Source organism: Notothenia rossii (assembly GCF_949606895.1).
Source record: "Notothenia rossii genome assembly, contig: scaffold_41, whole genome shotgun sequence".
NCBI classification, from domain to species: domain Eukaryota; kingdom Metazoa; phylum Chordata; class Actinopteri; order Perciformes; family Nototheniidae; genus Notothenia; species Notothenia rossii.
In genome coordinates this window covers 433,158-449,625 of record NW_027639660.1, presented here as the reverse complement: position 1 = coordinate 449,625, position 16,468 = coordinate 433,158, and the positions used below count along the sequence as shown (strand labels likewise).

Genomic DNA, 16,468 nt, shown 5'->3' with positions numbered 1-16,468 from the left:
ACCGGCACGAGGCCGGGCCGGCGGAGGCCCTCCGATGGCGGGTCGCGTTTGCCATTCGATCAATGTCTTTGCAGACAAGCATATATGTGGTTGTTACGCAGGATCAAATAGGTAGTTTGATGAAGTAGGGTCCTGTGCCCGGAGCAAGGCCAATTGCTGAATGCCACAGCCGACTAAGGCCGCTATGCCACAGTGGAGGATGAGAGAAACAGGTGTTTGTTTTGCATTCCGCGGCAAAGAGGGGAGGTGGAACTTCCACCCCGCTACGGAACCTGTGGTGGGACCCCTGAGTCAGACGGTTCGTCTTGGAAACGCTTCATATCGGTCGGCCTGGGAGGTAAGAGACACGCAGGGTAACGGACACGCAGGGTTACCCCCACGCAGCCCACGCAACACGGAGGAGGCAGGGGAGTCTGGTACCCGGAGGCGCATGGCCGCAACACCGCACTGGAGTCAGGGTTTCGAGTTTTTCGAGCCAGGTCCCAGTGAACGCAAGACTCCAGCAGGAGCCTCCAGCAGACCCCCCCGACGTTTCCCTCGTCCCTCCCGGCCATCAGAGTCGAACCCGCAGTTCGGAGGAACCGACCGCCAGAGCACCGGCACGAGGCCGGGCCGGCGGAGGCCCTCCGATGGCGGGTCGCGTTTGCCATTCGATCAATGTCTTTGCAGACAAGCATATATGTGGTTGTTACGCAGGATCAAATAGGTAGTTTGATGAAGTAGGGTCCTGTGCCCGGAGCAAGGCCAATTGCTGAATGCCACAGCCGACTAAGGCCGCTATGCCACAGTGGAGGATGAGAGAAACAGGTGTTTGTTTTGCATTCCGCGGCAAAGAGGGGAGGTGGAACTTCCACCCCGCTACGGAACCTGTGGTGGGACCCCTGAGTCAGACGGTTCGTCTTGGAAACGCTTCATATCGGTCGGCCTGGGAGGTAAGAGACACGCAGGGTAACGGACACGCAGGGTTACCCCCACGCAGCCCACGCAACACGGAGGAGGCAGGGGAGTCTGGTACCCGGAGGCGCATGGCCGCAACACCGCACTGGAGTCAGGGTTTCGAGTTTTTCGAGCCAGGTCCCAGTGAACGCAAGACTCCAGCAGGAGCCTCCAGCAGACCCCCCCGACGTTTCCCTCGTCCCTCCCGGCCATCAGAGTCGAACCCGCAGTTCGGAGGAACCGACCGCCAGAGCACCGGCACGAGGCCGGGCCGGCGGAGGCCCTCCGATGGCGGGTCGCGTTTGCCATTCGATCAATGTCTTTGCAGACAAGCATATATGTGGTTGTTACGCAGGATCAAATAGGTAGTTTGATGAAGTAGGGTCCTGTGCCCGGAGCAAGGCCAATTGCTGAATGCCACAGCCGACTAAGGCCGCTATGCCACAGTGGAGGATGAGAGAAACAGGTGTTTGTTTTGCATTCCGCGGCAAAGAGGGGAGGTGGAACTTCCACCCCGCTACGGAACCTGTGGTGGGACCCCTGAGTCAGACGGTTCGTCTTGGAAACGCTTCATATCGGTCGGCCTGGGAGGTAAGAGACACGCAGGGTAACGGACACGCAGGGTTACCCCCACGCAGCCCACGCAACACGGAGGAGGCAGGGGAGTCTGGTACCCGGAGGCGCATGGCCGCAACACCGCACTGGAGTCAGGGTTTCGAGTTTTTCGAGCCAGGTCCCAGTGAACGCAAGACTCCAGCAGGAGCCTCCAGCAGACCCCCCCGACGTTTCCCTCGTCCCTCCCGGCCATCAGAGTCGAACCCGCAGTTCGGAGGAACCGACCGCCAGAGCACCGGCACGAGGCCGGGCCGGCGGAGGCCCTCCGATGGCGGGTCGCGTTTGCCATTCGATCAGTGAGAAATCAGAAGAGGAAGGGGGAAGAAAAAAGACTAACTTGTCTTTTTGGAGAACCATCAAAAATGGGTGAAAATGAAAAAATGTATCCGAGAATAGTGCCCCATAAGGCGGGTAAAGTCCCCTGTCAACTCCCCTCACCTTCCTCCACACTCTGAAAAAGTCAGAGTTATTTTTTGGAGAACCATCAAAAAGGGCTAAAAGTGTTGAAATGTATCCGAGAATAGTGCCCCATAAGGCGGGTAAAGTCCCCTGTCAACTCCCCTCACCTTCCTCCACACTCTGAAAAAGTCAGAGTTATTTTTTGGAGAACCATCAAAAAGGGCTAAAAGTGTTGAAATGTATCCGAGAATAGTGCCCCATAAGGCGGGTAAAGTCCCCTGTCAACTCCCCTCACCTTCCTCCACACTCTGAAAAAGTCAGAGTTATTTTTTGGAGAACCATCAAAAATGGGTGAAAATGAAAAAATGTATCCGAGAATAGTGCCCCATAAGGCGGGTAAAGTCCCCTGTCAACTCCCCTCACCTTCCTCCACACTCTGAAAAAGTCAGAGTTATTTTTTGGAGAACCATCAAAAAGGGCTAAAAGTGTTGAAATGTATCCGAGAATAGTGCCCCATAAGGCGGGTAAAGTCCCCTGTCAACTCCCCTCACCTTCCTCCACACTCTGAAAAAGTCAGAGTTATTTTTTGGAGAACCATCAAAAATGGGTGAAAATGAAAAAATGTATCCGAGAATAGTGCCCCATAAGGCGGGTAAAGTCCCCTGTCAACTCCCCTCACCTTCCTCCACACTCTGAAAAAGTCAGAGTTATTTTTTGGAGAACCATCAAAAAGGGCTAAAAGTGTTGAAATGTATCCGAGAATAGTGCCCCATAACGGTACATCTACACTACAGGCATCAAAAAATCTTGAAGCTGGGCGTGTCTGAAGCTTGGCGATTTCTCGCGCCCAAAGCGACCAACAGCCAATCAGGAATCTCCCGCCCGCCCCCGGCATACAAAGCGAAAAAAAAGCCCTCTTCTTCTCCACTATTGCCAAAATGGATGCCGGTTTTGTAGGAAGGGTAGCGTTGGTTTATGCAATGTCTCGCAGGAGGCCACGTATTGTGCGTCGCTGTTGGGTACATCCGATACTCAGAAAACGTCTGGAACGGGGGGAATACCACGTTCTTGTCCAAGAGCTCCGCCTGGATGGTGTACTGTTTCAGCAGTACTTCAGGATGAGCAAAGACGTGTTCAACGAGTTGCTCGGGAAAGTGGGTCCACTGATTGCAAAGGCAGACACCCGTATGCGTTTGTCAATCCGACCCGCCGAGCGACTCGCCATCTGCCTACGGTACGTTTTGTGTATTTCTACTTCTTTAATATGACTCTGTATATAAAGAGAGAGAATGCATGCAATGGATGAATTATGAATGAAGTCTGTGATTTAGTTCAGATGAATGACATTAATTAAGATAGCTAGGTAAACACAGTATTGTGTGTGTGTGTGTGTGTGTGTGTGTGTGTGTGTGTGTGTGTGTGTGTGTGTGACATTTTTTTTTTTTAATCATGTATATTACTTTTTTCTCAGGTACCTGGCAACCGGTGACTCGTACAGGACCATAGCATTCAGCTATCGGGTCGGGCATGCAACAGTGGCTGTCATCGTGAAGGAGGTTGCGAGTGCCATCTGGACCGCGCTGGTTGAGGAGACCATGCCAGTACCACAGACGGAGGACTGGAGAGCCATCGCTGCTGGGTTCCAGGAGCGCTGGAACTTTCCGAATTGCGTTGGTGCCATTGATGGGAAGCACGTGGTGATCCAGGCTCCGGCAAATTCTGGGTCCCTCTACTTCAACTACAAGTCCTCCCACTCCTTGGTACTGCTGGCTGTCGTGGATGCCCAGTACCTCTTCACGGTAGTGGATGTCGGAGGTTTTGGAAGGAGCAGCGACGGTGGGAGCCTGCGAAATTCCGCTTTTGGAGAGGGCCTCCGAGATGGCAGTCTGCAGCTACCAGCTGACAGCGTCATCCCAGGAGCAGAGCGGCTGGGCCTTCTTCCCCATGTGTTTGTTGGGGATGAGGCTTTTCCGCTGCTGGACAACCTGCTGCGTCCATTCCCTGGACGTCAGCTCACGCGTGAAAGGAGGCTGTTCAATTACCGCCTCAGCCGGGCCAGGTTGGTTGTTGAATGTGCGTTTGGCGTCCTTGCATCACAGTGGAGAATGTTCCGGCGTGTCATCAACACCAGCCCGGAGGTAACAGAGTTGTGTGTGAAGGCCACCTGTGTGTTGCACAACTTCCTCCGCAGGAAGACAATAGGAAAGCCATCACGCACACCTGTCGTCCCTGTAGTCGCAGAGTCGAGTGATGACGCTCCAACCCTGCGCGATGCACCTAGGATGGGCTCAAACAACGCCACACGCCGATCCATCCAACTGCGGGAGACCTTCTGCTCCTATTTGAATGAGGAGGGTGTAGTGTCATGGCAGCATAAAGTTGTGTAGGGTCACCATGGCTCCTCCAAACCAAAAGCTCTTTTAAGAGCTACCCATTTTCTTTAAAGAGCAAATATTCCAAATGAGCCATTTTAAAATCAAACATTCCTAATAAACATGTTTCTTGAATTGATATTATTATATTATGAGATGACTAACAACCTTTTTCTTTCAGCCCTGTTTTTACTGATAAACCACTCATAATTTCAATAGGTTTTCACAAGAAAAATTACAGAAGAAAGCACATATATATATATATACATATATATACCGACATACATGAAGCTTCTGGTATGTTGCAACTGACAAACCACATGAACAAGTGAAGAAACAGTATAGTCATAACATACTTTAATGTTTTATTTGGTAATGTTGTGAGTGAAGTGTGTGTGATGAGTGTAAAAAAATGTAATGTGGATCAGTATGTGTGAAAAAATTTTTTAATTATAAATTGTCCTGATCCACCTCAAAAATTAGCTGGTGTATCCCGAGGCGGACTCTTGCCCTCTGTCCCCTTGTCATCAGCCTCATGGTGGGCAAGAGGCTCTTAAAGAACTGCAAGTCCTCGTCCTCCTCCACCACTGGTGGGGTTGGCTGGGCAATTGCTGGGTAATTGCTGACAGCAGACAGCAGACTTCGTTCAAACGAGGACATCTCCCTCTCCCTCCCCCGTTTTTTGCCCCGGACCTCAGCATTCTCCTCCTGGCTGGCTGCTGCTGGCTGACTGGTGGGCTGACTGGTGGACTGGCTGGTGGACTGGCTGGTGGACTGGCTGGTGGACTGGCTGGCTGGCTCACTCTCTACCTGGCTCTCTTCCTCTTCCACCAGGGTGGATGGAGGCAGGGTCTGCCGGGGGACATTGCTGGACGTCGCACGGTCTATGATGAATGGGGTTAAAAACCCCATCACTGCCATGAAACGCCAGGGTTTGTACCACCCTGCAGACCCTGCCCCGCTTCTTTTTGCCTCCTTCTCCATATTCTTCTCCTTGCGGAACCTGTCCCTCAGAGTCTTCCATCTCTTTTTGCACACATCCTCTAATAAAATGAAATAAAATAATAAAGTTAATAAATAAGTTAATTTCTTGAATTTACTAAATTATTCCTCCAATAATGAATGCTATTTTTATGCTACATGCTGGCTAAATATACTGTCTATGCTTGATAGCTGTGCATGTATTATACGTTATGTTATATATTTTGCTTATACTTATTATATTATATATATATTATATATATTATTATTTTATTATTATATTAATATATATTATATGTTATGCTACATTACTAGCTGTCCATTCAATGTTAAAAAGAAGTAAACTGGATATAAACTCCCCAAAGAGTTGAAAACCTACCAGTTTCACCAACTGTCTCTGCCACCTCCCGCCATGCCTGGTTCCTCCGGTTTAGGTCCCGGTATGTGAACAGAGTACAGTCATACAGTACTGGGACACTTGCCACGGCAATGATTAATTTATCCTCCATTTTATGACATATGGAAAATAGTCAAGACCTGCGGTATCAGCATACACGCGGTTTGATTGGCTTGCGCTTGTACTGGCGGGAATTGCATAAACGGGATTTGATTGGCTGATGCCAAGCATCAAGCCTCAAAAGTTGAACAATGTTCAACTTTTGATGCCGATAGATGCTCGTGATGCTTGCAAAGCCATGCCATGCTCCCCACAATGCAGTTCGGCGAAGATTCAAAATCTCCTACGTCACCCCATTCAAGTGAATGGGCGAAGCGTTGAAAGCATTTTTTGATGCCTGTAGTGTAGATGTACCGTAAGGCGGATTGAGTCCCCTGTCAACTCCCCTTACCTTCCTCCACACTCTGAAAAAGTCAGAGTTATTTTTTGGAGAACCATCAAAAAGGGCTAAAAGTGTTGAAATGTATCCGAGAATAGTGCCCCATAAGGCGGATAAAGTCCCCTGTCAACTCCCCTCACCTTCCTCCACACTCTGAAAAAGTCAGAGTTATTTTTGGAGAACCATCAAAAAGGGCTAAAAGTGTTGAAATGTATCCGAAAATAGTGCCTCATGAGGCGGATTGAGTCCCCTGTCAACTCCCCTTACCTTCCTCCAGAGCCCAGTTCAAAAACTTTAAGTTTGGTAAGAACCATGCTGGGGGGTCTCCAGGCAACAAAATGTATCCGAGCCAAAGTGCACATACAGCGGATGAATTCCTCCATGAAGTTACACAGCCGTTTTTTTTCTGAGTCCTCTCAAAAACCGGGTTTCCGATTTCGTGCAGAAGGTAGCTTGTAAAACATGAACGGTTTTTTACAACGGAGGAGGGGAAGTCTGGATTCCCCTCTCCGTTGTACCTTGCAACGGGGTAGGGGAAAAGTGTTCGGCGCTTCGTCCCGAAGCGCCGAACACTTTTCCCCTTCTCCAATTTTTCAGATCCCCTCTCCCATGTAATTTTAAAAGTTCATTTTTTGATTATTTTAACATATAATTGACCGTTTTCTTTCATTTTTTTTTCATTCCACGGGTGGGGGCCTATGGCAGGCTGCCTATGAGCTCCCAAATTTGGCCCGGATCATCCGGGATTTGTGGGATAAGCTCCATAAACTGACAAAGTCATCCAAATATGTCGCTTTTATCGCCCAAAGATATATCATGCAAATACATTAAAATAGTAAAAGGTACGATTGTGCTCGGCATTAACCGGAATTTGATTTATATAGCCCCCAAAAAATAATTAAAAATCATTTTCGTGGGGAAAAGTGTTAAAACGCCTGATTAAAGCATTTGCGGGACCCCAGCGAGCTCCAGACTATGTGCATTGTGTCGGGGACCCTGGATAATGATAAAACACATCATTTAAATACAAAAAACACCATTAAAAGTCACTTTTAGGGGCAAAAAACAGCCTCTGTCCACTTCGTTAACAAAGTGATGGGGAAATGGACCAAATCGTGATTAAAGCATTTTGCGGGACCCCAGCGAGCTCCAGACTAGTTTCATTGTGTCGGGGACCCTGGATAATGATAAAACACATCATTTAAATGCCAAAAACACCATTAAAAGTCACTTTTAGGGGCAAATAACAGCCTCTGTCCACTTCGTTAACAAAGTGATGGGGAAAAGGACAAAATCGTGATTAAAGCATTTTGCGGGACCCCAGCGAGCTCCAGACTATGTGCATTGCGTCGGGGACCCTGGAGAAAGATAAAACACATCATTTAAATACAAAAAACACCATTAAAAGTCACTTTTAGGGGCAAAAAACAGCCTCTGTCCACTTCGTTAACAAACTGATGGGGAAATGGACCAAATCGTGATTAAAGCATTTTGCGGGACCCCAGCGAGCTCCATACTAGTTTCATTGTGTCGGGGACCCTGGATAATGATAAAACACATCATTTAAATACAAAAAACACCATTAAAAGTCACTTTTAGGGGCAAAAAACAGCCTCTGTCCACTTCGTTAACAAAGTGATGGGGAAAAGGACAAAATCGTGATTAAAGCATTTTGCGGGACCCCAGCGAGCTCCAGACTATGTGCATTGCGTCGGGGACCCTGGAGAAAGATAAAACACATCATTTAAATACAAAAAACACCATTAAAAGTCACTTTTAGGGGCAAAAAACAGCCTCTGTCCACTTCGTTAACAAAGTGATGGGGAAAAGGACCAAATCGTGATTAAAGCATTTTGCGGGACCCCAGCGAGCTCCAGACTAGTTTCATTGTGTCGGGGACCCTGGAGAATGATAAAACACATCATTTAAATGCCAAAAACACCATTAAAAGTCACTTTTAGGGGCAAAAAACAGCCTCTGTCCACTTCGTTAACAAAGTGATGGGGAAAAGGACAAAATCGTGATTAAAGCATTTTGCGGGACCCCAGCGAGCTCCAGACTATGTGCATTGCGTCGGGGACCCTGGAGAAAGATAAAACACATCATTTAAATACAAAAAACACCATTAAAAGTCACTTTTAGGGGCAAAAAACAGCCTCTGTCCACTTCGTTAACAAACTGATGGGGAAATGGACCAAATCGTGATTAAAGCATTTTGCGGGACCCCAGCGAGCTCCAGACTAGTTTCATTGTGTCGGGGACCCTGGATAATGATAAAACACATCATTTAAATACAAAAAACACCATTAAAAGTCACTTTTAGGGGCAAAAAACAGCCTCTGTCCACTTCGTTAACAAAGTGATGGGGAAAAGGACAAAATCGTGATTAAAGCATTTTGCGGGACCCCAGCGAGCTCCAGACTATGTGCATTGCGTCGGGGACCCTGGAGAAAGATAAAACACATCATTTAAATACAAAAAACACCATTAAAAGTCACTTTTAGGGGCAAAAAACAGCCTCTGTCCACTTCGTTAACAAAGTGATGGGGAAAAGGACAAAATCGTGATTAAAGCATTTTGCGGGACCCCAGCGAGCTCCAGACTATGTGCATTGCGTCGGGGACCCTGGAGAAAGATAAAACACATCATTTAAATGCCAAAAACACCATTAAAAGTCACTTTTAGGGGCAAAAAACAGCCTCTGTCCACTTCGTTAACAAACTGAAAGGCAAATGGACAGAAGGGGGAACACGGCCCAGCCGCTGCTCCGCTGCTCCAGACTATGTGCATTGTGTCGGGGAGCCAGGTCAAACCCCTCCATGCACACCGCCAGAACCAGAACCTCACGACCCTGGTGACCTTAAAGGTGTTTGTCTTTGTTTGTTTTTGTACTCCACATAGACAGGCAGGTGTTCAGCACCGCGGGCCCGCTGCTGCTGCTGCTGCTGCTGGAAGGTGGAACACTTTGAGTCTTTTTATTTTCTCTTTTCTCCCTGCTCCTGCACACACCTTTTGTTCCCCTCCTCTGCCTTACACATCCTCCCACGCTCGAGCACTCCTCACTCGGACTAAACCCCTCCATGCCCACCGCCAGAACCAGAACCTCACGACCCTGGTGACCTTAAAGGTGTTTGTCTTTGTTTGTTTTTGTATTCCACATAGACAGGCTGGGGTTCAGCACCACGCACAGAGCCTACCCGCTACCTCCAGGGCGCATCACCACATTTTACAAGCCAGGAAAGGTGCATGGATCCTGGGTAAACATTGATTAAGTGTTTTTAAATGTGTGGAACAGTGTTTTGTCACTTTCAAAACTCTCCTGTCATTGACCGGAGAATTTGGGTCGATTTTGTATTCAATCTGGCCATTAATATTCCAGTGAGACGAAGTACGTACATTGACCGGAGTGATCCCATGTTAATGTTGTCCAAATACCGGAACATTCCCTAACCCCTCGCAAGCAGGCGGGGGAGAGAGAGATGTTTCGTCTCGATTTACACATGCTATGACTCCGGGGGTACTTCCATTCGCTTCGTCTTGATCTGTTGATGTTATTTCATGTCTCATTTGTCCATTGTGACGGTGGCAAAGCCAGGGAAATGTCCCGGAGATATACTGAGAAATCTTTGGAACAGCATTTTCCTGCGATCACAGCTGTTCACAGCTACGAGGCTGGGACCGCTTCCATTCGCTTCGTCTTGATCTGTAGATGTTATTTAATGTCTCATTTGTTCATTTTGATGGAGAAAAAGTTGTACATTTAGTGAATTCAGAGTTTCTAAGATGCACAAGTAGGCATGTTTGAGTACTCAGGTCCAGTGGCTCACTGCGTTAACGCTCGCCCCTGGATGCGGTTGGTCGCGTGTTCGAGTCCATCCTGTGGCATACTTTATTTCATTTTCACCCTTTTTCTATGGATCTCCAAAAAGTCAACTTTGACTTTTTCTGAGTCTGGAGGAATTCAAGGGGAGTTTTCAAGAGACTCTACCCGCCTTATGAGGCACTATTTTCGAATACTTTTTTCCATTTTCACCCTTTTTCTATGGATCTCCAAAAAGTGAACTTTTACATTTTCTGAGTCTGGAGGAATTCAAGGGGAGTTTTCAGGGGAGTGCGTTCTCTCTGCCATCTCCTCCCTGTGTGTGCGTTGCTGCATGCAGCAGCTGTGTGTGTGTGTAAACTGCCCCTCCCCCTCGCAAGCAGGCGGGGGAGAGAGAGATGTTTCGTCTCGATTTACACATGCTATGACTCCGGGGGTACTTCCATTCGCTTCGTCTTGATCTGTTGATGTTATTTCATGTCTCATTTGTCCATTGTGACGGTGGCAAAGCCAGGGAAATGTCCCGGAGATATACTGAGAAATCTTTGGAACAGCATTTTCCTGCGATCACAGCTGTTCGCAGCTACGAGGCTGGGACCGCTTCCATTCGCTTCGTCTTGATCTGTAGATGTTATTTAATGTCTCATTTGTTCATTTTGATGGAGAAAAAGTTGTACATTTAGTGAATTCAGAGTTTCTAAGATGCACAAGTAGGCATGTTTGAGTACTCAGGTCCAGTGGCTCACTGCGTTAACGCTCGCCCCTGGATGCGGTTGGTCGCGTGTTCGAATCCATGCTGTAGCATACTTTTTTTCATTTTCACCCTTTTTCTATGGATCTCCAAAAAGTCAACTTTGACTTTTTCTGAGTCTGGAGGAATTCAAGGGGAGTTTTCAAGGGACTCTACCCGCCTTATGAGGCACTATTTTCGAATACTTTTTTCCATTTTCACCCTTTTTCTATGGATCTCCAAAAAGTGAACTTTTACATTTTCTGAGTCTGGAGGAATTCAAGGGGAGTTTTCAGGGGAGTGCGTTCTCTCTGCCATCTCCTCCCTGTGTGTGCGTTGCTGCATGCAGCAGCTGCGTGTGTGTGTAAACTGCCCCTCCCCTTCGCAAGCAGGCGGGGGAGAGAGAGATGTTTCGTCTCGATTTACACATGCTATGACTCCGGGGGTACCTCCATTCGCTTCGTCTTGATCTGTTGATGTTATTTCATGTCTCGTTTGTCCATTGTGACGGTGGGAAAGCCAGGGAAATGTCCCGGAGATATACTGAGAAATCTTTGTAACAGCATTTTCCTGCGATCACAGCTGTTCACAGCTACGAGGCTGGGACCGCTTCAATTCGCTTCGTCTTGATCTGTAGATGTTATTTAATGTCTCATTTGTTCATTTTGATGGAGAAAAAGTTGTACATTTAGTGAATTCAGAGTTTCTAAGATGCAAAAGTAGGCATGTTTGAGTACTCAGGTCCAGTGGCTCACTGCGTTAATGCTCGCCCCTGGATGCGGTTGGTCGCGTGTTCGAATCCATACTGTGGCATACTTTTTTTCATTTTCACCCTTTTTCTATGGATCTCCAAAAAGTGAACTTTTACATTTTCTGAGTCTGGAGGAATTCAAGGGGAGTTTTCAGGGGAGTGCATTCTCTCTGCCATCTCCTCCCTGTGTGTGTGTTGCTGCATGCAGCAGCTGCGTGTGTGTGTAAACTGCCCCTCCACCACGCAAGCAGGTGGGGGAGAGAGAGATGTTTCGTCTCAATTTACACATGCTATGACTCCGGGGGTACTTCCATTCGCTTCGTCTTGATCTGTTGATGTTATTTCATGTCTTGTTTGTCCATTGTGACGGTGGGAAAGCCAGGGTAATGTCCCGGAGATATACTGAGAAATCTTTGTAACAGCATTTTCCTGCGATCACAGCTGTTCGCAGCTACGAGGCTGGGACCGCTTCCATTCGCTTCGTCTTGATCTGTAGATGTTATTTAATGTCTCAGTTGTTCATGTTGATGGAGAAAAAGTTGTACATTTAGTGAATTCAGAGTTTCTAAGATGCAAAAGTAGGCATGTTTGAGTACTCAGGTCCAGTGGCTCACTGCGTTAATGCTCGCCCCTGGATGCGGTTGGTCGCGTGTTCGAATCCATGCTGTGGCATACTTTTTTTCATTTTCACCCTTTTTCTATGGATCTCCAAAAAGTCAACTTTGACTTTTTCTGAGTCTGGAGGAATTCAAGGGGAGTTTTCAAGGGACTCTACCCGCCTTATGAGGCACTATTTTCGAATACTTTTTTCTGAACTTTTACATTTTCTGAGTCTGGAGGAATTCAAGGGGAGTTTTCAGGGGAGTGCATTCTCTCTGCCATCTCCTCCCTCTGTGTGCGTTGCTGCATGCAGCAGCTGCGTGTGTGTGTAAACTGCCCCTCCCCCTCGCAAGCAGGCGGGGGAGAGAGAGATGTTTCGTCTCGATTTACACATGCTATGACTCCGGGGGTACCTCCATTCGCTTCGTCTTGATCTGTTGATGTTATTTCATGTCTCGTTTGTCCATTGTGACGATGGGAAAGCCAGGGAAATGTCCCGGAGATATACTGAGAAATCTTTGTAACAGCATTTTCCTGCGATCACAGCTGTTCACAGCTACGAGGCTGGGACCGCTTCCATTCGCTTCGTCTTGATCTGTAGATGTTATTTCATATCTCATTTGTTCATTTTGATGGAGAAAAAGTTGTACATTTAGTGAATTCAGAGTTTCTAAGATGCAAAAGTAGGCATGTTTGAGTACTCAGGTCCAGTGGCTCACTGCGTTAACGCTCGCCCCTGGATGCGGTTGGTCGCGTGTTCGAATCCATGTTGTGGCATTCTTTTTTTCATTTTCACCCTTTTTCTATGGATCTCCAAAAAGTCAACTTTGACTTTTTCTGAGTCTGGAGGAATTCAAGGGGAGTTTTCAAGGGACTCTACCCGCCTTATGAGGCACTATTTTCGAATACTTTTTTCCATTTTCACCCTTTTTCTATGGATCTCCAAAAAGTGAACTTTTACATTTTCTGAGTCTGGAGGAATTCAAGGGGAGTTTTCAGGGGAGTGCATTCTCTCTGCCATCTCCTCCCTGTGTGTGTGTTGCTGCATGCAGCAGCTGCGCGTGTGTGTGTAAACTGCCCCTCCACCACGCAAGCAGGTGGGGGAGAGAGAGATGTTTCGTCTCAATTTACACATGCTATGACTCCGGGGGTACTTCCATTCGCTTCGTCTTGATCTGTTGATGTTATTTCATGTCTTGTTTGTCCATTGTGACGGTGGGAAAGCCAGGGTAATGTCCCGGAGATATACTGAGAAATCTTTGTAACAGCATTTTCCTGCGATCACAGCTGTTCGCAGCTACGAGGCTGGGACCGCTTCCATTCGCTTCGTCTTGATCTGTAGATGTTATTTAATGTCTCAGTTGTTCATGTTGATGGAGAAAAAGTTGTACATTTAGTGAATTCAGAGTTTCTAAGATGCAAAAGTAGGCATGTTTGAGTACTCAGGTCCAGTGGCTCACTGCGTTAATGCTCGCCCCTGGATGCGGTTGGTCGCGTGTTCGAATCCATGCTGTGGCATACTTTTTTTCATTTTCACCCTTTTTCTATGGATCTCCAAAAAGTCAACTTTGACTTTTTCTGAGTCTGGAGGAATTCAAGGGGAGTTTTCAAGGGACTCTACCCGCCTTATGAGGCACTATTTTCGAATACTTTTTTCTGAACTTTTACATTTTCTGAGTCTGGAGGAATTCAAGGGGAGTTTTCAGGGGAGTGCATTCTCTCTGCCATCTCCTCCCTCTGTGTGCGTTGCTGCATGCAGCAGCTGCGTGTGTGTGTAAACTGCCCCTCCCCCTCGCAAGCAGGCGGGGGAGAGAGAGATGTTTCGTCTCGATTTACACATGCTATGACTCCGGGGGTACCTCCATTCGCTTCGTCTTGATCTGTTGATGTTATTTCATGTCTCGTTTGTCCATTGTGACGATGGGAAAGCCAGGGAAATGTCCCGGAGATATACTGAGAAATCTTTGTAACAGCATTTTCCTGCGATCACAGCTGTTCACAGCTACGAGGCTGGGACCGCTTCCATTCGCTTCGTCTTGATCTGTAGATGTTATTTCATATCTCATTTGTTCATTTTGATGGAGAAAAAGTTGTACATTTAGTGAATTCAGAGTTTCTAAGATGCAAAAGTAGGCATGTTTGAGTACTCAGGTCCAGTGGCTCACTGCGTTAACGCTCGCCCCTGGATGCGGTTGGTCGCGTGTTCGAATCCATGTTGTGGCATTCTTTTTTTCATTTTCACCCTTTTTCTATGGATCTCCAAAAAGTCAACTTTGACTTTTTCTGAGTCTGGAGGAATTCAAGGGGAGTTTTCAAGGGACTCTACCCGCCTTATGAGGCACTATTTTCGAATACTTTTTTCCATTTTCACCCTTTTTCTATGGATCTCCAAAAAGTGAACTTTTACATTTTCTGAGTCTGGAGGAATTCAAGGGGAGTTTTCAGGGGAGTGCATTCTCTCTGCCATCTCCTCCCTGTGTGTGTGTTGCTGCATGCAGCAGCTGCGTGTGTGTGTGTAAACTGCCCCTCCCCTTCGCAAGCAGGCGGGGGAGAGAGAGATGTTTCGTCTCGATTTACACATGCTATGACTCCGGGGGTACCTCCATTCGCTTCGTCTTGATCTGTTGATGTTATTTCATGTCTCGTTTGTCCATTGTGACGGTGGGAAAGCCAGGGAAATGTCCCGGAGATATACTGAGAAATCTTTGTAACAGTATTTTCCTGCGATCACAGCTGTTCACAGCTACGAGGCTGGGACCGCTTCCATTCGCTTCGTCTTGATCTGTAGATGTTATTTAATGTCTCATTTGTTCATTTTGATGGAGAAAAAGTTGTACATTTAGTGAATTCAGAGTTTCTAAGATGCACAAGTAGGCATGTTTGAGTACTCAGGTCCAGTGGCTCACTGCGTTAACACTCGCCCCTGGATGCGGTTGGTCGCGTGTTCGAATCCATGCTGTGGTGTACTTTTTTTCATTTTCACCCTTTTTCTATGGATCTCCAAAAAGTGATCTTTTACATTTTCTGAGTCTGGAGGAATTCAAGGGGAGTTTTCAGGGGAGTGCGTTCTCTCTGCCATCTCCTCCCTATGTGTGTGTTGCTGCATGCAGCAGCTGCGTGTGTGTGTAAACTGCCCCTCCCCCTCGCAAGCAGGCGGGGGAGAGAGAGATGTTTCGTCTCGATTTACACATGCTATGACTCCGGGGGTACCTCCATTCGCTTCGTCTTGATCTGTTGATGTTATTTCATGTCTCGTTTGTCCATTGTGACGGTGGGAAAGCCAGGGAAATGTCCCGGAGATATACTGAGAAATCTTTGTAACAGCATTTTCCTGCGATCACAGCTGTTCACAGCTACGAGGCTGGGACCGCTTCCATTCGCTTCGTCTTGATCTGTAGATGTTATTTAATGTCTCATTTGTTCATTTTGACGGAGAAAAAGTTGTACATTTAGTAAATTCAGAGTGTCTAAGATGCACAAGTAGGCATGTTTGAGTACTCAGGTCCAGTGGCTCACTGTGTTAACGCTCGCCCCTGGATGCGGTTGGTCGCGTGTTCGAATCCATGCTGTGGCATTCTTTTTTTCATTTTCACCCTTTTTCTATGGATCTCCGAAAAGTCAACTTTGACTTTTTCTGAGTCTGGAGGAATTCAAGGGGAGTTTTCAAGGGACTCTACCCGCCTTATGAGGCACTATTTTCGAATACTTTTTTCCATTTTCACCCTTTTTCTATGGATCTCCAAAAAGTGAACTTTTACATTTTCTGAGTCTGGAGGAATTCAAGGGGAGTTTTCAGGGGAGTGCATTCTCTCTGCCATCTCCTCCCTGTGTGTGCGTTGCTGCATGCAGCAGCTGCGTGTGTGTGTGTGTAAACTGCCCCTCCCCTTCGCAAGCAGGCGGGTGAGAGAGAGATGTTTCGTCTCGATTTACACATGCTATGACTCCGGGGGTACCTCCATTCGCTTCGTCTTGATCTGTTGATGTTATTTCATGTCTTGTTTGTCCATTGTGACGGTGGGAAAGCCAGGGAAATGTCCCGGAGATATACTGAGAAATCTTTGTAACAGCATTTTCCTGCGATCACAGCTGTTCGCAGCTACGAGGCTGGGACCGCTTCCATTTGCTTCGTCTTGATCTGTAGATGTTATTTAATGTCTCATTTGTTCATTTTGATGGAGAAAAAGTTGTACATTTAGTGAATTCAGAGTTTCTAAGATGCACAAGTAGGCATGTTTGAGTACTCAGGTCCAGTGGCTCACTGCGTTAACACTCGCCCCTGGATGCGGTTGGTCGCGTGTTCGAATCCATGCTGTGGTGTACTTTTTTTCATTTTCACCCTTTTTCTATGGATCTCCAAAAAGTGATCTTTTACATTTTCTGAGTCTGGAGGAATTCAAGGGGAGTTTTCAGGGGAGTGCGTTCTCTCTG

At 47.1% G+C, this 16,468-nt stretch overlaps 2 protein-coding genes across 2 annotated transcripts; one reads left to right on the top strand and one right to left on the bottom strand.

Moving 5' to 3' along the window:
* The first annotated feature begins 2,732 nt into the window (after window positions 1–2,732).
* On the top strand, window positions 2,733–4,514 carry LOC307027548 (uncharacterized protein). Its single transcript, XM_079695821.1, has 2 exons — window positions 2,733–3,184; window positions 3,422–4,514. Exons 1-2 carry the CDS (start codon window positions 2,889–2,891, stop codon window positions 4,335–4,337), a joined length of 1,212 nt encoding a protein of 403 aa, XP_079551947.1. The 5' UTR covers window positions 2,733–2,888; the 3' UTR covers window positions 4,338–4,514.
* A 150-nt stretch (window positions 4,515–4,664) lies between these two features.
* LOC307027549 (uncharacterized protein) lies at window positions 4,665–5,812 on the bottom strand (the record flags this gene model as incomplete). The annotated part of the gene is made up of 2 exons (XM_079695822.1): window positions 4,665–5,365; window positions 5,683–5,812. 2 exons carry the CDS (start codon window positions 5,810–5,812, stop codon window positions 4,773–4,775), a joined length of 723 nt encoding a protein of 240 aa, XP_079551948.1. The 3' UTR covers window positions 4,665–4,772.
* Between the last annotated feature and the right edge of the window lie 10,656 nt (window positions 5,813–16,468).